Source organism: Lynx canadensis, chromosome D3, assembly GCF_007474595.2.
Source record: "Lynx canadensis isolate LIC74 chromosome D3, mLynCan4.pri.v2, whole genome shotgun sequence".
NCBI lineage: Eukaryota > Metazoa > Chordata > Mammalia > Carnivora > Felidae > Lynx > Lynx canadensis.
In genome coordinates, this window is record NC_044314.2 from 93270637 (window position 1) to 93294849 (window position 24213).

At 47.1% G+C, this 24213-nt stretch overlaps 1 protein-coding gene across 1 annotated transcript; it reads right to left on the bottom strand.

Moving 5' to 3' along the window:
• Positions 1–764: 764 nt before the first annotated feature.
• LOC115528102 (zinc finger protein 605) lies at positions 765–23140 on the bottom strand. The gene is made up of 5 exons (XM_030335926.1): positions 18668–23140; positions 16703–16863; positions 9921–10041; positions 9604–9693; positions 765–5901 (listed from the first exon to the last, which is right to left on the bottom strand). Exons 2-5 carry the CDS (start codon positions 16715–16717, stop codon positions 4106–4108), a joined length of 2022 nt encoding a protein of 673 aa, XP_030191786.1. The 5' UTR covers positions 16718–16863; positions 18668–23140; the 3' UTR covers positions 765–4105.
• Between the last annotated feature and the right edge of the window lie 1073 nt (positions 23141–24213).

The following is a 24213-nucleotide window of genomic DNA, read 5'->3' on the forward strand; positions in this document are numbered from 1 at the left end:
TTGTGAGCTGGTCACAAGAAGTTACACTGCCTGTGTCTATGCTGCAGACAGACATGATGAGATGAAGTTTTCTAAGATAATGAGAGTGAGTGTGGCCTGACCCTTCAGCATGACAAAGGGGTGGGGAGGGAAAAGCTGTTAGGCTTATGTGCTGCCACCTAGAGGGCACACGGCACTGTTGCAGACACTGCCACAGCTGACTGTCACAGTGCTAGTCCAGTTGTGCCCAAGCCTTGAAATATTTATTACGTTTGCTAGCTAATTCCTTAAAGACAGGATCAGAGTTATACACAAGTTTACTGCCACAGACTACAGTGTGAATGGTGCCGTTGGGCTTGTACAAAAAGGAACACCTCCGTGAAAAGCTTCTTCAAAATGCAGATCGAAATGCAAACACAAATGGGAGAGAAAATACAGGGGTGCCTGGGTGGCTCAGTCAGTTGAGCGCCCGACTTCGGCTCAGGTCATGATCTCACGGCTCGTGGGTTCGAGCCCCGTGTCGGGCTCTGTGCTGACAGCTCGGAGCCTGGAGCCCGCTTCGGATTCTGTGTCTCCCTCTCTCTCTGCCCCTCCCCACTCATGCTTTGTCTCTCTCTCAGAAATAAATAAACATTAAAAAAATTAAAAAAGGAAAAAGAAAATACAGCTGTGCAGCCTGATGCAATATTTCCCTTCAAAAGTGGTTACCAGACTGGGTGAGAGAGGGCACAGAAAGGTGAAATGAAGTCTTAAGAGGTATTCGACAAATGACAGGACGGTGCTGCTATGTTGGGCCTCTTTGGTGGTTTATTTCATCCTGACATGGAAGTCTTGTGTGGGGGTTACAGATTACATAGATTATATGTAATAAAAAGCAACAGACTATGGAATGAGGACATTTTAACTGCACAGCACAGTGTTTCTAAATGACAAGCTAGGAAGTATGAAGCATCATTCCCTTCTGCCTTACTCAGAAACTATCTTTTTCCTTGTCCATACATATTGAACATAAATGACTTTTTTTTTCTTTTTGTTGTAAATTGCTTGGCTAATCGAGAGGTAGCATAAGACTTCATAAATGTTTTGGTTTCAAGAGTTAGTGTAAGTGCAAGACCACTGGATATGTAGCAGACAACAACCTATGGAGCCATTCAGATTTGCAGCAAAACAAAAAAACACAAAGAATTTTGTTACTTGTTATAATTTCTACTGAATTGGTTAAAAACAGAAAATATTGATATTTAGTGTGGGAAATCTTGATAGATGTCAGTCTATGCCCGACGAGGCACATGTCCCAGTAACTGATTCTGTCCCAGTAACTGATTCTCAGAATTGTGTTAAATGCTCGTTTAACACCTGGCACAGAAAACAAGTGCTACACTCAAAATATTAACCTAAGAACATTCACTAGAGGAACGATGTCCAGGTATGTGTTCTGAATTAAGGAAACCCAAACCAACCAGAGGTCGGTAAGCACCCAGAAATAGTTAACACCCCAAATTGTGAAGAGCAAGGAGAAGGAAGCGTTAACTGAAAAACGGTCTATGGCCCCAGGAGGGCAGCAGGGGGATGGGGGGAGGGTGTGCTGCAGCCCTTCCGGCACAGACACCACTCACACCCACCACTCACACCGAGGTCCAGGCAGGGGCGTGGGGTTAAGTGTTCCAACCTCTCTCCTCCCGCCCGCTGACTGAGTACCTCCCGTGTTCAAACCTAAGCACAATCCCTGGTGAGGCCGTCCCTAGGGGACAGCCCCTGGGGGTGCAGAGCCGGGAAGGGGGGGGGGGATGTGGAGAACGAGCAGCACATACACACGCCCGTCACATGTGCCATTCTACTCTGTGGCTGCTACACATGCAAGTTGCCCTGAGCCCTGGGGAAGCAGGTTTCTGACTCAGAGGATGCAGTCTATTTAACTAGTTCTGAAGATTCACACTTAAGTGTTGTCGTTGAGATACACTTTACTTCTAAAGACATCATAACCCACAATACATTATTTGGCTTTAAGCAGTCAATTACCATTTTAAAAGACTCTTAAATGAGGAAAGAGATCTTTTATATTTACCCACATATTCACCACTTCCAGAGCTCCTCTTTTCTTCCTGTAGATCCTCATTTCCACCTAGGATTTTCTTGCCGCACCAAAACTTGCTTTAGTGTTTCCTGAAATAAGGTCTATAGATAAAGTCTCTTTCATTTTGTTTCTCTGAGAAACTTTTTTTTTTTTTTTTTGCTATCATTTTTGAAAGATGTTTTTGATGGGAAATAGACAAACGGCAGGTGGTGGGGGTTTTATGTAAAGTTGTCTGTCCCTCACTCCATTGTGTTCCAGCTCGAGTAGTTTCTGACCACAAGTGTGTGTGGTCCTCTGTTCTGTGCAAGTATCCTGTCTTTCTCCAGGTGCTTTACAACTGTTCTCTTTATGATTGGGTTTTATCCGTTTGACTATGATGTCCATCAGCAGGATTTTCTTCATGATCTTGAGGTTCTTTGAACTTCTTGAATATGTGGAGTTACATTTTTCATCATATGTGTAAAAATTTCATCTGTTATTTACTCAAATACTTTCTTAGGCCTCTCCTCTGCCCTGTCCTTCTAGGACTCCATGCGAATACACGTGCCTCGCTGTAACCAACTCCCTATTGTCTTTTCTTCGAATCTCTTTTTTCCTGTGTCCATCAGTTGGACAGTTTTTATTTTCACTCAAGTTCATTGATCTTCTATGTCTAATCTGCTCTTAATTCCATCCAAAGTTGTTGTTTTGTTTTAATTTTCAGATATTGTTGTTTTCATCCTGAGAAGTTCCACTCAGGTTTTTAAAAATACATCTTCCAATTCATCTGTCACATTCCTGTTTTCCTGTACATCTATAAAAGCTATTTGAATATCCTTATTTAATGCCAACTGCTTCCATTTTTTCTGTATCTTTCTAGTGACTGATTTTTCTCCTGGTTACAAGTCATATTCTCATGGCTTCTGTGTATGCCAGCTATGTTTTTGGATGCCAGACATTGTGGGTCCAGACTAGCTTTCGATCTAGGATTAATTACTTCACTACTAAGATAATACTCTGCTGGGAATCCTACCTGATGCCCCATGTGTTAAGAGCCGTTGCCATTTCAGATGGTGGGAATTTTATTCCCAGCCCTACATTGATTTCTGGGAACTGTTCGGCGGACTGCTTTCCAGCACTTTTCCTGGACTCAGGAAATTTCTGGTCACACATGTGCAAATCAGTACTAAGCCAAAGACTAAGCGGACTCCTTGTAGATTTCTGCAGCCCTCTCTCTGGGAAGCTCCCTCCTCTCCAGTACAACTCCCTGCAAACTCTAGCTACTCTGGCCTCCCCAAATGCCAATTCAGCAATTCTCTTTGATTCAGCAAGACCACATTTGTTCCTTTCCCTGATCTGCAGCCTGGGAACTGCCACCAGGCACCAGGCTGGGCTCTTATGGGCTCACCTCACTCTCTACACCTTCTGCCAGGGATCACACACTTCCGCCTGTCATAGGTCTCGAAACCGTTATTTCATATACATTTTAGTTTCTAGCTGTTCAAGGCAGGGGATTAATCTGGCCCTTGCCGCATCACCACAGCAGAAAGCATATCTTCACACTTAAAACACAGCTACCACTTAAAATTAACTAGTTTTGTAACTTATATACAACACAACTCTATAGGGTTATTTCGATAGAATCATGCTTACCAGAATTCTTCCAAACTATTAGGACTTCTCCTTCATACTGAAATCTCTAATTCAAGATGCTCAGTATTTCCTTTGCATATGTCTTCTCTAGTGCACCACGAATTATCCTTTCTTGACGAAACCCCCCACTCAATTTTTACAACGATTGAGTTTCTCCTCATGTTTAGGTCCTCTGATGAGAAGCTGTCACTCCTGACTACCAGGTTCTGCACTACTAGGATACTGATAAGACTTCCACACCAACAAGTCATTAACGTGTAATAAGCTGTGTGTTTCAGGAGAAGGCTCTTACGCTGTCTACGTAAAAATACCTCCCTCCTTTCTGAACTCTGCTGGGTGGGACCTGCATTCTCAGTGCACTGACAGGATTTCTCCTATCAGTCTGACAGATTTCCCATATTCACGGCACTCGTGTGGTTTCTAGATTACGTGAGTCCTCTGATGAGCCATGAGCTGTGACTTCCTGCTGAAGGCAGTCCCACACTCACTGCATCCATAGTATTTATCTCCTGTGTGAATTCTCTGATGCCTCATAAGGTGTGACTTTCTAGTGAAAGACTTCCCACATTCACTACATTTATACGGTCTTTCTCCTGTGTGAATTCTCTGATGTATAATGAGCTGTGCCTTCTCAAAGAAAGCTTTCGCACACTCACTGCACCCATAGGTTTTCTCTCCTGTGTGATTTCTTTGATGCTTAATGAGCTGCACTTTCTGAACAAAGGCTTTCCCACATTCACTGCACTCGTAAGGTTTCTCCCCTGTATGAATTCTCTGGTGCCTTAGCAGCTGTGGCTTCCAGGCAAAAGCTTTCCTGCACTCGCTACATTCAAAGGGTTTTTCTCCAGTATGGGTTCTCTGATGGTGAACGAGGCTTGACTTCTCGCTGAAGGTTTTCCCACAGTCCCTGCACTCATAGGGCTTCTCTCCTGTGTGCGTCCTCTGATGTGATATCAGGCTTGACTTCTGGGTGAAGGCTCTCCCACACTCACTGCACTCATAAGGCTTCTCTCCAGTGTGAGTTCTCTGATGCGTCAGGAGCTGGGACTTCCCAAAGAAGGTTTTTCCACATTCAACACATCCATAGGGTTTCTCCCCTAAATGGGTTTTTTGATGTCTGATTAGCTCTGACTTCTTAAAGAATGCTTCTTCACAGTCACTGCACTGATAGTTCTTCTCTCCTGTATGAGTTACTTGATGCTTCACGAGCTGGGGTTTTCGGACAAAGGCTTCGCCACACTCCCTGCATTCGTAGGGTTTCTCTCCTGTGTGGATCCTCTGATGCCTAATGAGGAGTGAGTTCCTGCTGAAGGCTTTGGTACACTCATTACATGCATACGGTTTCTTCCCCGTATGAGTCCTCTGATGAGTGATGAGCTGGGACTTCCAAAAGAAGGCTTTCCCACAATCACCACATTTGTAGGGTTTCTCTCCTGTGTGTGTTCTCTGATGTGTAATGAGCTTTAATTTCTGGGAGAAAGCTTTCCCACAGTCACTGCAGCCATATGGTTTCTCGACAGTATGCGTCCTCTGATGTCTTTTAAGCTGTGACTTCCTGCTGAAAGCTTTCCCACATTCGCTGCATCCGTAGGGCTTCTCTCCCGTATGAGTTCTCTGATGTAAAATGAGTAATGACTTCCTACTGAAAGCCTTCTGACACTCACCACACCCATATGGTTTTTCTCCTGAATGAGTCCTTTGATGAATAGTGAGCAATGACTTCTGTGAGAAGGCTTTTCCACATTCACTGCATCCATAGGGCTTCTCTCCTGTATGAGTCCTCTGATGTATAATAAGCTGTGACTTCTTATTAAAAACTCTGCCGCACTCCATGCATAAATAGACTCCAGTATGTGTAATATGGTCTGCAATGAGCCATGACTCTCTACTGCTGGCCTTTCTACATGTATTGCAATCACAGTATTTTATTCCACCATGGGTTCTATCAGGTTTGATGTAGAATAAAAATTTCTTACTGAGCTCATCAAGTTTCTTTCTTCCAAGGTTATTTTTTGAAATAAGAAACTCAAAACGATGTTTCAAATGTTTTTCACCTGTGCCACATTTATGGGGTCTCATTGCTAAATGAACAAAGTTAATGCTTGAATGAAATATTTTCCTAAAAACATCACATTCATCGCCTCTCTCCATACTTCTAAGCTCGTCTTGATTATCCTGGTGCCACATTTTGAGATTGTTATCTAGCCAGACTTTTTCTAAAAAGGAAAAAAATGAATCACACTGTGTAAATCCCCCAATGATTATGCTTATTGAACAAAACTTCTGAAATGGAGCCTAGGATTCCAGTTTAAAAAAAAAAAGAAAAAATCTCCCAAATACAATCTCTCCTTATGGGACATGAAAAATGTTCACACACACTGTATGTTAACAAACTGGAATTTAAACATGAGAAACAGTAGGTTCCTGCACTAGCGTTACATTTAAAGAACATTCTCATTCAAGACCATCACCTGAATCACTGATATCACTAACATCACCATCACTGAAACTATCTCTTGGGGTTATCCAAAGAGTTCTCCAGAGCTCAGCATCAACACTTTTATTTAGGATTTTTGACATTTTAACTGAATGTATATAATCTACGTAATGAATCTACATGTAATCCTATCAATGAAAATTATTCCAAACCACAAGAATTCTTTTAACATTAGGACAGGCTTTTTTTCACCAAGTACAATTGTTTGTGATTTCTACAACACGACCATTTATTGGATTTTTTTTTTTTTCAACGTTTATTTATTTTTGGGACAGAGAGAGACAGAGCATGAACGGGGGAGGGGCAGAGAGAGAGGGAGACACAGAATCAGAAACAGGCTCCAGGCTCTGAGCCATCAGCCCAGAGCCAGACGCGGGGCTCGAACTCACGGACCGCGAGATCGTGACCTGGCTGAAGTCGGACGCTTAACCGACTGCGCCACCCAGGCGCCCCATGGATTATTTTTAAATGAATGTTTGTTTGCTTTATGATATCATTTATTAGCAATGGTGAGGTAATATTCCCAATATACCCTGAAAGATAAAAGATCTGCCAAGACTTCAAATACAAGGCAGCTACTTCTCTTCTGCAGGATTTTTTGGAGGGAAGGGGGTTGGGGAGGTAGAGCCTAATCTAATCCTCAGACATATCAGAATGTCCGAACAAGGACCAACTAGAGCTGCTGGTGTGGAGAATAAAAGGATTCAGTGTTTTGAGGTTGAGTGAGTGGACGTATTAATACTATTCACTGAGTGGCTCAGTCGCTTAAACGTCCCAACTTCAGCTCAGGTCATGATCTCACAGTCTGTGGGTTCGAGCCCTGTGTCGGGCTCTGTGCTAATGGCTCGGAGCCTGGCGCCTGCTTGGGATTCTGTGTCTCCCTCTCTCTCTGCCCCTCCCCCACTCACACTGTCTCTTTCTCTCAAAAATAAACAAACATTAAAAAAAAAAAAAGAAAGAGTAGGGACACCTGGGTGGCTCAGTTGGTTAAGCGTCCGACTTCGGCTCGGGCCATGATCTCGCGGTTTGTGGGTTCGAGCTGTGTCGGGTTCTGTGCTGACAGCTGGGAGCCTGAAGCCTGCTTCAGATTCTGTATCTCCCTCTCTCTCTGCCCCTCCCCCACTCATGCTCTGTCTCTCTCTCTCTCAAAAATAAATAAACTTTACCCCTTTGCTTAAAATAGACTTTACCCCTTTGCTTAAAAACCCTTTGGTAAACACAAGCTTTCATCCTGACACACGTGCCCTTGCATGTCCTGGTCTCTTCCAACCTCTCTGACTTCCACTCACAGGCTCTTCCTCACTACTGCTCAGCCACAGTGAATGCCTTCCCATCCCTTCCGTCCCAAAGGCCTTTTCTGCCTTAGGACCTTTTCATTTGCTGTTTTATTTGACACGGTTTTCCCAGCTTTCAGCAAGCCTGGCTCATTTAAGCGTAAACATCATTTCAAGAGCATACTAACGATACCCTATTTATTTCCTTCCTGGCTCTCACCAAACAGGTAATCACCTTACTTCTGTGTCCCCCACGGGAATGTAAACCCTGGGGGCAGGGAAAAGGCTTGTATTTTTCACTGCTGTATCCCCACGACACAGCACACAGCAAGTGCTCAACGCACACAGGATCAGTACTGTTCACTCATAACTGGACTTCTTTTTTATTTATTTTTTTATTTTTTAACATTTATTTATTTTTGAGACAGAGAGAGACAGAGCATGAACGGGGGAGGGTCAGAGAGAGAGGGAGACACAGAATCCGAAACAGGCTCCAGGCTCGGAGCGGTCAGCACAGAGCCCGATGCGGGGCTCGAATTCACAGACCGCGAGATCATGACCTGAACTGAAGTCAGACGCTTAACCGACTGAGCCACCCAGGCGCCCCATAACTGGACTTCTAAAGCAGTGCCCTTCCGTGCCATTAATCTTGATCATTAACTTTGCATTTTAATACAAATGCTTCGTGTTTGATACTGAACTATTGAATAAATACAGTTTTGCATTCTCTTCTATATTAAAATTCTCTGGTCCTGTGAGGCTATTTCATGGCTACTTCTCTCAATTCCTCTCATTCTTCACAACAGCAGCTGTTCTAAACTAGTAGATGAACATAAAATCTATCTTCACAGGTGGTGGTTTCTAAGCTACATATACCCAGACCTAATAATCCATGTGAAGGGTACCCAGAGATCCATAATTTGAAATATTTCTTAAGGGGAGCAGAGACACTTGCTTAGATGAAAACCTTTGCACTAAAGAAATATTTGATAAACAAGAAAGGTCCTGCCTTACCTGGCCCCATAACAGTCAATTAATGAAACATTTAATCAGTACACACCATAAATCCTACAGACAACAGAGAAGAATACGTTATTTGCCATCTTTCTACGTGGGGAAAAAAACCTGTAAGATCTAATTGTTTAAAAATTCCAGATAATGTCTGACCAGGGCCAAGATTCCTACAATACAATACTAAGTGGGCAGAGACTTCAGAAAGGCTGGGAGTCTACAGTCTCTGGAGGTAAAAAAGGGGCCATCTGAAGAGAGGGACACTGTCTACGTGAGGAAAAGGTATGATAATCAATGGCCCACGTGCAGAGAAAAATGTATGAAATGCGTGGAGGAAGAAACTAGTTCTAATGCAGCTGACCCTGACTTCTGGGCCAAGAAAATACAAACCAAAACTGAATAAAATGCTGCTATACCATGAGTTCTTCAATATAAATGTAGTTAAAAGATCACATGGCACATGGGGGTCTTGAGCCCAGCAGACGATGGGTTGAACAAGGAGCTTGGAGAAGACGAACATCAAAGGCACCAAAAAGTACCACGGAGCTGACCGCACAGGGTCAGTCTGCACAGAACAGGGAAAGAGGCAGAGCCCCCTGAGCAGGTTCACGGTGTTAGCTTTTCATTCTGTATCCTTAGATTCACTGTCTGCTCTCTCTGGGTTTAAAACAGAAATCTGACCAATTAGAGGGACAAATTAGAGGGACTGACTCAGTGTTCCTTTAACAGGAAAAATTTATGAATTCATAAGGAGTTGTGAGTAAAGAAGCCTAGCCCTGCAGGCTAGAAGTGCGGGAGAGAAGGGAAAGGAGACCGAGGAGCTGGGAAGAAGAGCCCGGCCCAAAAGCAAGGCCCTAAGTGCTAGCCCCCAACTTATGCTGCTGTATAGGAAAGGGGGTACGTGCCGCTATCAGCTCTGTGCAAAAAGGACACATCCTGATGTGGAGACCGGGACAGAGAGCACATGAAAACCCAGAAGGAACTCAGGGCACCAGTCCTGAGCCAACTCTAAAGATTTAGGAATTTCAACCAGTTTTATAAATAACATTTCAAACTAACTTTTCAAAACATTATAACCTGACATCAAAAACCTTCTTAAACTTTCACTGTCTGTCACACACCTGATTACCTCTCACCTGAAAAGTTCTGACTTAGAACTTCATCTATTATCCACGGCTCTTCCTGCTCCAGCTTGAAAATCCCATGAGGCTTGATAATTTGATAACCTGTTAATTAGAAAAACAGACAACTTGGACCCAACTGCTTGGGCTGACGGACTCTTAAACATGAAGAATATTTACCACGAAGGCTAGAAAATAAACCAAGTGAACCAAAATCTTGTGATTGCGTATCAAGTGATCCTTGAAATCTGTAACTCAAATCCAACATTAGTAAACATCTTCCAGGTGCCGCAGTTACTAGACTCACGCTGTTTCCACAAGAACACTCTTACCCAAGAACACTAGGTTGCTATAGTTCTCCAGCATCACGTCTCTGTACAAGTTCTTCTGCGTAGGATTGAGTAGCCGCCACTCCTCCAACGTGAAGTCCACAGCCACATCCTCAAATGAGATCTAGAAAAGCGGATTTGCTGTTAAACCTGAATGGGCTCCATGCAGAATACATGCTTTCTTCTCCACGGTGCCAGGCAGCCGCAGGGACCCCTAGCTCCCGGTCCTGGAGCATGTGTGTCACACTGCCCTCCTGAGTGTGGGCTGCACTTACGGGCTCACCTCCGCTGAACACAATAATGATGGGATGTCACTGCTGAGATCAGGTCACAAAAGAAGGTCACTTCCATCTGGGGAAGCCTCCTTGCTCTCAGGGGGAATCCAGCTGCCATGCCTTGAGGCAGGCCTGTGGAGAAGCCCATGTGGCCAGGCACTGAGGCCTGCCCACTTCCACGTGAATGACCTTGGAAGGGGAGTACCTCCCTGTTGCACCCTGAAAGGACCTCAGCCCTTCCTAACCTCTTGAGCACAGACTTGTAGGAGACCCCAACTGGGAACCAAATGTGAGCGCAGCTGGAAAATTTCTAACCCAGAGAAACTGTGAGATAAATGTTGATGTTATTAGCCACGGAGGTTGTGGTAACTTGTTACACGGCAATCGAGAACTAACGTAATATCCTAACCGTGCACTATACTTTGAGAGAGAGACAAAATGTTAAAATATTTATCATTATGAATTTACTTGTCTATCCATCCATCGATCCATTACAAAAGAATTTGGAACAGGTTGTATTTAAAGTCACTGTGCTTCTCAAAGAAGGTACCACTGGGTATTTGGGAACAATTCTTAGCTGAGGCCCACGCAGTGTAAGACCCTCAGCATGCCTGGCCTCTACGTGCAAAATGACAGTAATGTTTTTTGGTTACTGTCAAAACCCAAACCAAACCTACGTATTTATTATTATCATTATTTTAATATTTATTTATCTTGAGAGAGAGAGACAGAGCATGAGCAGGGCAGGGGCAGAGAGAGAGGGAGACTCAGAATCCGAAGCAGGCTCCAGGCTCCGAGCTGTCAGCACAGAGCCTGACATGGGTCTTGAACCCACCAACCGTGAGATCGTGACCTGAGCTGAAGTCAGACGTTTAATCCACCGAGCCAGCTAGGTGTCCCCCCGCCCCCCGCATTATCTACATATTTAAAACACTCTTCTCCCTCCAGGTGGTTTTGCACCCAAGTAGTAACAATTAACTGGCTCCTTCACATATCTTCTTGAACACATGTTTTGAGCATTAAGGCTCCCCAAACCGGAAAAAGTGTTAGAAATATAAATATGAGTAGAACAAAAACCATGTTCTTAAATACTTTTTGGTCTTTTCAGGCCAGGAAATAAGGTGTTACAAAGGTCATGAAACAAGTAGTTACAGGGTTTTGGGACAAAAGGCAAAGGAACTACAATAACAAAAACGAGATGTGGAAGAACAACAATGTTGCAGGATTCACGTTATCTGAGTTTAAGACTTCCCATAATGCCCCAGTGATGAAGACAATGGTAGTATTAGACAAAAGTTGAATGAACCAGAACAGACAGCCTAAAAATAGACCCCCCTAAACATGCTCGGTTCATTTTTTACAAAATGAATGCCATGAAGAAAGGAGTTTTTTCAACAAATGATGCTAGAACCCATAAGCAAAAGAATAAACCTCAACACATACCTCATACCATATAAAAATGAATTCAAAATGGATCACAGGCCTAAATGGGGGGGAAAAATCATAAAGCTCTAGGAAAAAACCCGTGTGATCTTGGGTTTGGCAATGAGATTAAAATAAGAATGGGGGGGACGGGGAGGGACACCTGGGTGGCTCAGTCAGTTAACTGTCCAACTTTGGCTCATATCATGATCTCACAGTCCATGAGTTTGAGTCCTACGTAAGGCTCTGTGCTGACAGTTCAGAGCCTGGAGCCTGCTTCAGATTCTGTGTCTCCCTCTCTCTCTGCCCCTCCCTTGCTCGTGCTCTGTCTCTCTCTCTGTCACTCAAAAATAAATAAACATTAAAAAAAAATTTTTTTTTTCAGTTTATTTTGAGAGAGAAAGAGCATGTGAGCCGGGTAGGGACAGAGAGAGAATCCCAAGCAGACTCTGCACTGTCAGAGCAGAGCCCAATGTGGAGCTCAATCTCACAAAGCACGAGATCATGACCTGAGCCAAAACCAAGAGCTGGACACTTAACCTACTGAACCACCCAGGCGCTCCTTGGCAATGAGATTTTAGGTACAACACTGAATGCGTGGTCAACTTAAGAAAAAAATCAACGAAATGGACTTTTTCAAAATTGAAATTTTTTCCTATATAAAAGACGCTGTTAAGAAAAGACAAGGCACGGACTATGACAAAATATTTGAAAATCACTTATCTGACAGAGCACGTGTATTCAGAATAAATAATTCGTGAAACTCAACAATAAGAAGATACAATTAAAAAATGGGTGTCTCTTGAAACAAGAGAAATAAAAGCAAAAACGAACTACTGGGACCTCATCAAGATAAAAAACCTTCTGCACAGCAAAGGAAACCATCAACAAAGGTAAAAGGCAACCAGCAGAATAGGAGAAGATATTTGCAAATGACATATCTAATAAATGGTTAGTATCCAAAATATATAAAGAACTGATACAATGCAACACCCCCCAAAATGTAATCCAATTAAAAATGGGCAACAGATATAAACAGACATTTTCCCAAAGACATGTGGATGGCCAACACAGGAAAAGATCCTCAACATCACTCATCACCAGGGAAATGCAATCAGGGAATGGCTAAAATTAACAACACAAGAAACAACAGGTGTCGGCAAGGGTGCAGAGAAAAGGGAACCCTCTTACACTGCTGGTGGGAATGCCAACTGGTACAGACCCTGTGGAAAATAGTATGGAGGTTCCTCGAGAAGTTAAAAATAGAGCTACCCTACAATCCAGTAATTGCACTACTGGGTATCTACCCAAAAAATACAAAAACACGAATTCAAAGGGATACATGCACCCCGTTTATAGCAGCATTATCTACACTAGCCAAGATGTGGAAGCAGCCCAGGTGTCCGCCAGCAGATGAAAAGATACAGAAGACGTGGTATACGTACAATGGAATATTATTCAGCCATGCAAAAGAATGAAATCTTTCCACTTGCAACAATGTGGATAAAGCTAAGCAAGTTAAGTCAGAGAAAGATAAATACCGTCTGATTTCACTCATATGTGGATTTTAAGAAACAAAACAAACGAGCAAAGGAAAGAGAAAGAGAGAGAGAGATAGAGAGAAAGGCAAACCAAGAAACACTGTTAACTGTAGAGAACACAGCGATGGTCACCAGAGGGGAGGTGGGAGGGGGGCATGGGGGAAACAGGTGATGGGGATTAAGAGCACACCCATGATGAGCGTCAGGTGACATATGGGACAGTTGAATCGCTGTATCGTACACCTGAAATGAATCTAACACTCTGTTAACTATACTGAAATTAAAATAAGAAACTTAAAAAAAAAAAACTCTTATTTAAAAAAAAGTCAGCTAACCAAAAAATAGACAAAAGATCTTAACAAGCACTTAACTGAAGAAGATGTACAGATAAAAAATAAACATATGAAAACATGTTCAACATCATTTGTCAATAGGGAAATACAAATTAAAACTATAATGGGACACTACATACCGATTAGAATTGCTAAAAACAAAACAAAAACAAAAACAAAACACCCCACAAAAAAAATGACAAATGCCAGTGAGGATGCAGGGCAACAGCTCTCCTGCCGTGAAGTTGGGAACGCCAAAAGGGCAGTGACTCTGGAAGATGCTTTGGGGTTGAACAGAGACTTACTACTCCCAGGTACGTGCCCAAGGACACTCAAAACTTCTGCTCACCTCACGATTTACTTTCAAATCTGTATGCACATGAACACAATTGCTAAAATCTGGAAGGAACCAAGCAGCCCTTCAGAAGTGAAAGGGTAAGCAAACTGGCAGGTTCGTACAAGGGGGTGCGACCCAGGGACCGCACTCAGCAGGAAAAGGAGCCAACTACTGATTCAAACAAGGGCGATGACTCTCGAAGACACAAGTGCAAAAAGGCAGTAGCAAAAGGTTATACACTAACGAGTCCATTCTAGGACATTCTGGAAAAGGCAAAACTGCCGTGACAGAGAACAGATGAGCTGCTGCTGGGGTTAGGGACGCATGGAGGTGAGACGGGGAATTCCTGTGGAGGCTGGAGCTGTTCTAAATCCCGACGAGGGTGCTGGTCATGTTAATTCACACGTGTCCTGATCACGAGGAGCCCCCCCATGGGCCGAGACATCTGGATGCGCTCCCGGTGAGCTTGTCGTTACCCGTGTGGATGCTCAGGAGCCAGGCCCCCACACTCACCAACAGACGTGGAGACCACAAAACCCTCGAGTATGTGACTGATTGCCACCAGGACCCAGAAGACGCTGGCCCGTGGAGACTCAGATTCTGTCCTCAGTGGGGCCCGTGCACGTGCCGCCCGGGCCATCAGAAGAGGCTGAAGCGGCCTGGACGTCACGTCTGGCCTTCCACACGCTGGCCGTGCTGTGCCGAGGGCCACGACATTGACAGGTAGCTCTCATCGGGCCCTCTGTCCCGGCCAGAAGGTTTCACTGGACTCTGACTGCAGCTGACACCCTCTTCAAGTTTGGTTTAGCGTCCCCATGGGCTCCACTGACTTGGACCGCACTATCCAGGCACTACAAGACCACATTTGTTCCTTTCTGCAGTTCCCTGGATTCACTGCATCTGAGAACGGCCCCAGATGAGCCATGCAGTTGTCTCAGTGGACACTTAAGGACAGACTTATGTGACTGACGGGAGGGGTCAAGATAGCCCCAGCCCAGATCACACAGCTCAAATGGGCATCCCGGGGCCTCAGTGCAGTAAGTCCCCAAAGGACACTTCTCTTTGCTGCCATGTGAAGACCAGGCTGTCCTCACAGACACACCCATCTTCCACAGTTACTGAGACCTCAGGCTCCATGGGGGACACAGCAAAAGGCTTCCATCCCCTATGACCTCTTCCTGAAGATTTGACGAATGTGAGATTATATAAAACTGTTTTAAAATCTTTTGAAAATTCTGGAGGTTTTGTTAGCTGATTCTTAAACATGATGCATCTTTCCGGTTAAGTTAGATAAAAATATCTGTACCTCTTACACACACCCTTTCCAGACAAAGCGTCTGGACGAAAACAGATGAGCTTTTAAAAAGTTGTGGGAGTGCCTGGGTGGCTCAGACTTCAGCTTAGGTCAGGATCTCATGATCATGGGATCAAGTCCCAGCATTGGGCTCTGCATTGAGTGTGGAGCCTGCTTGGGACTTGCTCTCCCTTTCTCTCTCTCTGCTCTCTGTCACTCTCCCTGCTTGTGCACACTCTCTCTCTAGAATAAAAATTAAAAATAATTTAAAATAAATAAAGTTTTGATTACTAAATGGGGTACACCGATACAACAGAAAAACAAAAACAAAATCGACCTAGCACCCGGGGAAGCATGGGGGTAGAGAAATACATGAATGATGTTTGTTCTCTGGACTTGCTCCTAAAAGCTTCCCCCTCCTCCTGGAAAAAACAAAAAGCAAAAGACACACCTCCCAGTGCTGCCTCTCCAAGCTCGTGCGAATTCTCTGGATTTAGACTGACTGCTGAGCCAACACAGATGCCTTCCCGACAGGGCTGACTGCAGACAGCAGACGGCAGCCTCAGTTCCTGTACTTTCCAGGCAGAGCATCCCCAGAAGTTGCCCACATCTAACAGAGTGGACTAATAAACTGGGGTCGTGGACACAGCGATTTGGAAGTAAATGCCCCAAGCCCTTCCTCTAAAGCCAAGGACTAAACTATATTATTCAGACTTGACTAGAAACCCAGGGCAGAAGGGCCCACAGTGGAAAGCCACACTGCGGGCCGGCCCTGCTTGAGGTACCCTCCGTAAATCCTTTGTTTCCAGAAAAACCACACGTGTCCTCTAGGGCTGCACTTCTGACCTGTGTACCCCAACCTTCGTGACACTCTCTCCATTTCTTGAGTCAAGAAAGTAAAAAGAACTAAAGGCAGATACACCCACGCCCAGCTTTTGCCAACAGAAGCAAAGATATTTCTATCCAAAATGTACCAAAATTCCAACTGAGAGAATATGGGGACCATCTGAAAGTTTTGTAGTGGTCAATTCTGCCGATGATTTAGGTTTCTTTCCTAAAACTGGAACACAGGTAAGACGGGTATCAGGGCCCACTGTTTCAGTCCTGAAACAAACTCTGTTCTGAGCTTTCCTTCAAATTTGTGCCCTTAGCTCACACTGAGGAACTCTGTAATTTCTTAGCACTGCGAAATATGTTTATTATAGGGCTGCTATTTAGGACTGTGTCCACTCTCTCATCCCCATCAATAGCTGTCCAAATATTTTGGGCTCTGCATCATCAGCAAGGTTTGCTTCTACTGAGTAACTAGTCTGCTTTTTGTCAGAGGAGACCACGTAACTATTCCCACTTCCCTTCCTGTCTCCACTCCTGGGAACATCTGAGGACAGCGGGCAGCTCACCTTCTTGTACATCCTGCTTCAACTTTAAGACTTTTGTATGATTCCACAATCCACTTCGTTCTTCTCTGACATCTTCTTTCCCAAGTTTGTATTTTCTGATTATGACTCAAATGTATTTAGAGCTTTCCTGCAAACCTCTCATGTCTACATATAAAAACTGCCAGATAATAAACAAGTAACTCACCTGTGACTTGATCATTTTCAGCTGCTTGGAAAATCTGCTCTGTTCTGATGCTCTGGAGAGAGGCCTCTGGTCAAATGTCTGTACACTGAGAATGCACCCCTAGTCCTGAGGCCTCTTCTTTTTTATCTCACATGAGTTATCTTGTTCCTCAGAGCCATGCCCTGGAGATGCAGTGGAATTTCATTTTAGATGATGTCATTGATTCGGGACCCTATCTCGGATCTCTCTTCCTGACAACGCCCATCGGGTTTAGTGGGTAAGAAACAGGGCGGGAGTCTCGGCTGGGCCAGACTGCATCTGGGCCGGGTCTGCGCCACACAGCACACTTGCAGCCCTGGCCCGCACCCGAGAACGCCACGTGAAAGCCACGTGTCTCACTGGTTCGGCCAAACATCCCCAGAGGAGCGTCACCCCACCAAATGCTCTGCAGAGGTCAACAAAGTTCAGGAACATAACCTTGGCTCGTTCACTCTGCAGCAGTATTTCCTGGGGACACAGGTGCTACAGAGTAAAATGCAACTTATCTCTAGGCAGGATGGTAAAGGGAAAATGGCTGTTAGACCAAGATGGTGAAGCAGCCTGGGGTGCTGGCTTTCTACTCCAAAACCAGCCCTGCAGTGAAAAGAAAGCCTAGATCAGAGAAACTAACAGAAACAGTAAGAAGAGAGGCCCTGGGGGAAGACTAAGGCTCCCGTGTGGGTCTGAGGCGGGGCGGGGGGGAGCCACATCCACGACAGCGAGGAGAGGCGTGAGGAACCTTCCCCATGGTGTCTCTCGGTGCGCACCGGGACAAAACCGCCTGCCCTTTCCCTCAGAAGCCAGCAGGGACAGCCCGGGCCACACTTCCAAGATCAAAATCCCTGCGGAGTGAAGGGGCCGCAGAGATGACAAGGGCTGCCCTTCGTCACCTCCCACAGCCCTCTGTACAAGGACGCTGTCCACACCTGCTGCTCAGGGTCTCCGACCCTTGACGGCAGGAGATGCTTGAGGGGGTGGTGGGACAGCACTGTGTGTTCTGCAGGGTCCACGTTGTCTGCCCTGGCGCCCCTCCCCTCCCCTCCCCTCCCCTTCAAAGGTGCAGCCTCAGCCCTCCCCTAGTGCAAATTACCCAGAGTGCAGGAGAGCAGCTAACACTCTAGAGGAATATGCATGAGGTCAGAGGCCAGTAAAGGCAAATACTAAAACTAAGAAAAAAATATTAATTCTCCCTCATGCAAAAAAAGGGAAAAAGACTCCCCTGACTCCTCTTCACAAAGTATTTACTTTCGAAAACCCACAACCGTACATTCTCTGTTCCTCTGAGATACGTATAAATCTCTTCTAAAGCTAAATAAGCTTCGTCCAGCTTCCCACCCCAAAACATCTTTCTTAAGGACCTAGGAGCTATGTCTTTGAAATCATCGGGAAGATACACCCCTATTTCCCAATCTCAGGAAGGGCAGGGGCCTGGCCAAGTGCCTGACTTTGGCAGCTGATGTCCCGCTGCAGTCCTGTCACCAACACAGAGGTCTATTTTCCCTTTGGATAAAGGTGATTGGCTAACACAAACAGCCACCCCAAGTGCCAGGTAAGTAGCATGAACCATGTGCGACACATTATCATTTATCTTGAGACCACGTGGACATGGGTTCTTCCGGCCTGGCTGGAGAAAAGAGGGAGATTTCTTTCTGCCTTTGCAATCTCTTTAGCAGGTTGTCTGTGAAGCTCACTGCATTCCAGTTTAACTGCTTTTCTTTTTCTTCTGCTTTTGTGAGATTTGGGGGTTGGCAGATTTGGGTTTTAATTATTTCCCCAACAGACCAAATAACCAGATAACTGAGTACAACCACTATTTTAAAAGCTTTTTAAGAGATCATAAACCACCTAACAGATCTCTCAGGCAGAATTATTGGAACAAATGAACCAAGATTTCAGCTAAGAATAATAAACAAAAAATACTACATCTTGATGTGTACACATACTTACACTTTGAATTCCTCCACTGCTCATGGACCAGGTCACTTACATTCAACCAGATACAAGATCAGAGCCGGGGACTCCACAGCGTGAGGTCACAAAGAGATGTCATTTCCTTCCTAAGAATACACCTAAAAGGAAATGTTCAAAAATCACAGTACCCAGTAAACTTGGGGACAAGAGGGACAAATCCCACCTTTTGCAGCAGCCCTGCCAAGAGAGGTCTGTCTGGCACTCGTGGTCTCTACCTGTGGTCTAGGGTGTTTGCTGAGCACCTAAGCTCCCGGTGCTCCCAGCTTGGTCTCCACAGGCTGACAGGCTACTTAAGAAGACTGGACACGGTGGACTGGTCAGTGGGCACTTTTCCAGCAAATAAACGGAACAAAGAGATAATATAGTACCTGTGGAAGGTTTAGGGCAAGAGCTCTTTATTTAAAGGCACTGTTCTATTAAAGAATAGGTGAGGGTGTCTTCAATGTCCCAATGGACATAGAGACAAATCTGCTGCAAATGAAGATAGGAAGTTATGCTTGGATGTTAGCGAACTGCCAGGTTTTGCCCCAGGGCAACTAACAAGAGTGGGGCCAGACCAGCCCCCCCCCCCCCGAGGCAGTTACTACCCACCCCAAGTTGGGCCAAGGGCTGGAAACAGACGAGACAAAGCTGCTCTCATCACCAGATGCTGCTTGGTCAGCAAAGCCCATGCCCTGTGCAGACAGTGAGCAGGCAGGAGAAAAGAAACATCTGAACACATCTTACCCTTGACCTGACCCTGTACATCAGCTTCTGACATCATCTCTTGAGGGCCTTGAAAGTCTCCCACCTTATGATGAAGAGAATGGAGGGACGACTTGGGCCAGTAAGTGGAGACATCAACAATATAAGGAGGTTCCCTTATATTGAGGTTCCCACATCAACAACATAAGGAGGATCTTGTGGGGCAGTCAAGAAAGAATCGAAAGACAGGCTGGATTTTGAATATTGACCCAAAACAGTGGTAGAGGGCAGAGCAAGGGCATCCAGAGCAGGAAAAATTCCTAAAAGTGGGAAGGGAGAAGAATGACTGGGGTTTTGCCCACTTGTGGCGTATATACATAAAAGTCAGATCCCCCCAGGGAAACTGGACTCTGTTTAGTCCAGTGTGAAGAGTGTAGGACTGGAGGGCAAATCTCTGAGAAAAGGTTCTAGGAGAGCAGAGAGCAACATTCAAAGGTGAAATGCCTCTTTCCAAGATGCCCAGGGAGCTCTCCTGGACACAGTTAGGGGTCTCAACAGTCTGGGAAGCCCTGAGTGAAAAAAGAGAGTTGTTGCCATCCGAACCTGGGGTCCCTGAGATCAAAGGCCCACGTGCCCCAGGAGCTTCTGTTTAGCTTGGACCCCTTTGGGGTTGATGCACGGATCTTCTCTCACCTCTGGAAAAGGGAACGTGCCGACTATACTAACATCCCAAACTGCCACTCTCGTTTCCTCCTTCAGGATCCCGACATACTCCTGCACCCCGCCCTCACACGCACATGTACATTCAGCACTCTCATGTACACACATACTCACACACACATGCACAGTCTTGTTTACGGGCCAGGAGAGCAGCAGTTTGCTGAATGCCGCTCACAACCAGGCCCTGTTCTGAACACATGGGAGAGACGACTTAAGGTCCCAAGACAGACAGGGTCCCTGTCCTCTAAGAAATGCATTCTAAGACGGAAAACAATAAAGTAACGTCAGACTAAAAGAGTGCTCACAGGAAATTTTAAATGTGACAGAGGAAGGGGTGGGTGGAGGGTGCTCCTTCCCACGGCCAGAAAAGGCATCCTGGAAATGACTTTTAGCTGAGTCCTGAACAGAGGATGGAACCCACTGTGGACGCCTGTGGGAAGAGCATGCCCATCAGGGAGCACCACACTCAAACGGCTGGAGCTAGAGAGAGCTGAAGGCGGTTCGGGGATAGAGGAGGGCAATGAGGCTGAACCAGCTGAGAACGTTTAAGTGAGGAAATATTTCAGTAAAAGGAGCCGTCACTGACCAACACAGTGATGTGTTGGGTGAGAAAGACCAAAGAACAAAAGAGAATATGGTCATTTAACAGAAGTCACTCTGTGAGTCTTGCCTGAGCCAATGCATGGTCAGCACTCATTGAGACTACCCACACCCACAAACACAACCACACAGGCCCATAATCACCAAAGATGGCCTCAATCACACACGAGGTCCAACAGACCTTGCATGACTGAACCCCCAGCCACCCCACCCCACGGACCAACCTTTAGCATTCACAAGGCTCCCAGTTCCCCACCCACCCACCTGAGAGTTCTCCAGCCCCCATTTCACTGAACACAACAGGGACCTCACAAATTTCAGACCGCACAACCACTGAGCCCCATAAGCCCCACTCCCACTTATCCCACTAGCCCATCATCCCACTAGGACCCTCATTATTGATTCCACAGGCCGGCCCTCCAGGACCTTCAATTACACATATGGTAGGTCTCCAGTGACTGCTCTACAAAGCCCCCAATCACCAACCCCCCAGTGACAAAACCAACGCACAGAAGTGCATCAATCAATGGAATCCAAAGTGTCTCCACAGCCCCGCCCCCAATCAGATACCCTTAGGACCCTTTATTCCTGATCATTCCAGGCTCCCCCTCGCTCAGCCCCAAGCACCCCGCATGGTCATTCCTATAGGTCCCTTGACTGATTATGACGGCACAGCCCCTCATCACTGATTCCCACAGGCTTCTAAACACTAACGCCGAGAAACCCGTCACTGGCTCCCCTACACTCCCATCCAGTAATCTCAGCAGAGTCTGTTCATTGACTAGGAATGGAGTCAGTGCAATCCTAAACACTGAGTCCCAAAGGACCCCTACAGAATTCCAAGCCCTCCCTCCTTCAGTTGCCCATCCACTCACCTTAACAGTGCCCCAATCACCGGTTCTCACAGAACTGAACCCAGGGGATGCCCAATCCGTAATCATACGGGGACCCCAACCACTCACTTCCATGACACCCCACTTTCTAATCTACCCCACGCTCACCCACCATTCACTAGCACCCCTACAGATCCTCACAATCGTCACCTGAACGGGCCGCCGGCTCTGCCCTGCCCTAACACGCTACCTCCAATGACTCTAGTTACTACCCGCTCCGTCTGCTCGCTCACAACCCCCACAGGCCACCCACCAACTCATATCCAGACCTTGTCACTGACACGCAGTGCCCCAGTCCCTGACGCCTCAACCACAAAACCTCCCAAACCCAGGCACAGACCACTCAGCAGCACAGGCCACCCCGGTCCTCCCCCTCCATCCGAAACAGCTACCGCTGAACTGCCAAACAGAATGTAAAGAAATACCTTATTCCATAATTACTGCAGGAGGCGGGGGCATACTACAATAGGGAGAACGCGGTGGCCGGAAGAGTTGCCAGCATCTACGCAGGGCAAAGACCTACGTGGTTCCTTCCACGGAAAGGGAGATACAAGGTCAGAAGAACCAGGAGCGTGGAAGGAAAGGGCAGGATGATCAGAGAGTAGATCAGAGGAGGGCAGTTCTCGGAAAGGAGGGGGCGCAAAGCAGCTCAAGTAGGGAGTGAATCAAAGTTCAGGGCCTGGGGCGGGGGTGGGGAGGCGGGGGAGAAGGAGGCTTCAGTCCCACGTCTCAGTAACAATCATCTTCTCCTGACTGCTCAGTGGGGACGACAGTCCAGCTCATCGCTGGTGGGGCAAAGGATGGGAGTTTGGAGGACTGCTCTCCGGCCGCGTCACCGCCAACAAGGGGGCACGTGTTACGCAGAACACATGCTTCCTGGAACAGGAGACGGGGGGGGGGGGGGGGGGGGGGGGGGGGGGAGACGTCTTAACCTTCCTGCTTCCCGGGAGCCCAGCTCTCAGTACAATCCAGCACTGTCACAAACCAACAGGCCTTCCAGTCGAAGAAATCCTCGGGCCGCCAATTCTGAGCTCCCCCAAACAGACCTCCACCAAGATCTTATGGTTCATCCACACTGGGCCCACCTGCCGACCCGGAGGCATCTAAATCACTGACGAGCAGAGTCCTAATCACTCCGGAAAACCACCCTTCGGCCGCATCCCCGACGGCACACACTCGCCGTCCAGCGTCTCCACACTGGGGCAGCTTCAGGGACTTCCTCTCTCCCGATCCCTGCCCCTCATGCCCAGAACTGCCAAGCCCACGAGTCTCGGCCTCCGCCCAAAGCCGCTCCCACTACGACTCGCGCCAAAGGCCCCATCACCCACTTAATTCCCTCCGCCGGCTCCACAACCACTCGTCCGCCGCGAACCCCGGCTCACTGATTTATCACAGACACTCCAAGCCCTTGACCCGCGAGCGCCCCACGAATTGGCCGGCTCCACCATCTCCCTCACAGCCTCCTCGTCACCCACCACCACAGGCGGCTCCGCCAGACCCCCAAATCTCCCTCCTGACACCCACAGTCGCCGCCCGCCACACCCGTCCCATCCCTACGCGCCCCCAGGCCCCTGAAGCTGCCCCAGAACCGCACCGCACCGCCCCCACGCCACGCCCCACCCGGACCGGAACCGGCGCCTGCGCTGCGTGGCCGGCCCCCACAACCTCCCCCCCCCCCCCGCCCCCGCCCCGGGACCTCGTCGCACCCGGCTCCGGAGCCAGTTCGTGCGCGCGTCAGGGTTCACCGCGGGGCCCCCGCGGACATCAAGGCCGCCCCGGCCGCCGCAGCCTCGCCGCGTCGCCCCTACCCCCCACCTCAGGCTTCGGGCCGCTGCGCCGGGACTCACGCGGCCCACCTCGGAAAGTGTGCGCGCAGAACTACGTTTCCCAGAGTGCCGCCCTCCCTAGAACTACATCTCCCAGACGGCTCTGCGGCGCACCTCCCCGGATTGGCAGGTCGGAGGTTTCCGAAGGACCTCCTCTCCCGCGCTGCCGGAGGGTTTCTGGGTCAGAAATGTCAGGCGGAGCCGCTCTCCTCAAAATAGGTCTGTGGGTGAACATAAATGTGTCACCAGGAGGAAACTTCTGTATCCTTTACATTTCTGATGCTAAAGCGAAGTCATTTACAAAGTCAAAGTAAGTGAAGCAGGTAAATTCTAGTGCATCCAACTCAGCACTGACCAAAGTAATGAAAATAAATGAAATGAGGGCTTTAGGGAGAAAGAAACTTTAACTGTGGAAAGAGGAAGAAATTAACGAATATAAAATCAGAAGTTAGGGGCTCAGTCGGTTGAGCGTCCGACTTCGGCTCAGGTCATGATCTCACGGTTCGTGAGTTCGAGCCCGGTGGCGGGCTCTGTGCTGACAGCTCGGAGCCTGGAGATGCTTCAGATTCTGTGTCTCCCTCTCTCCCTGCCCCTCCCTCACTTGCACTCGGTCTCTATCTCTCTCAAAAATAAATAAACATTAAAAATTTTTTTTTGAGGGGCGCCTGGGTGGCGCAGTCGGTTAAGCATCCGACTTCAGCCGGGTCACGATCTCGCGGTCCGTGAGTTTGAGCCCCGCGTGGGGCTCTGTGCTGACGGCTCAGAGCCTGGAGCCTGTTTCCGGTTCTGTGTCTCCCTC

Coding starts and splice junctions, on each gene's coding strand:
- LOC115528102 (XM_030335926.1), bottom strand. Junction 9,694..9,920: donor TAGCAACCTAGTGTTCTTGG/GTAAGAGTGTTC, acceptor TCTAATTAACAG/GTTATCAAATTATCAAGCCT. Junction 5,902..9,603: donor TCTAAGTCAGAACTTTTCAG/GTGAGAGGTAAT, acceptor TTTCCTTTTTAG/AAAAAGTCTGGCTAGATAAC.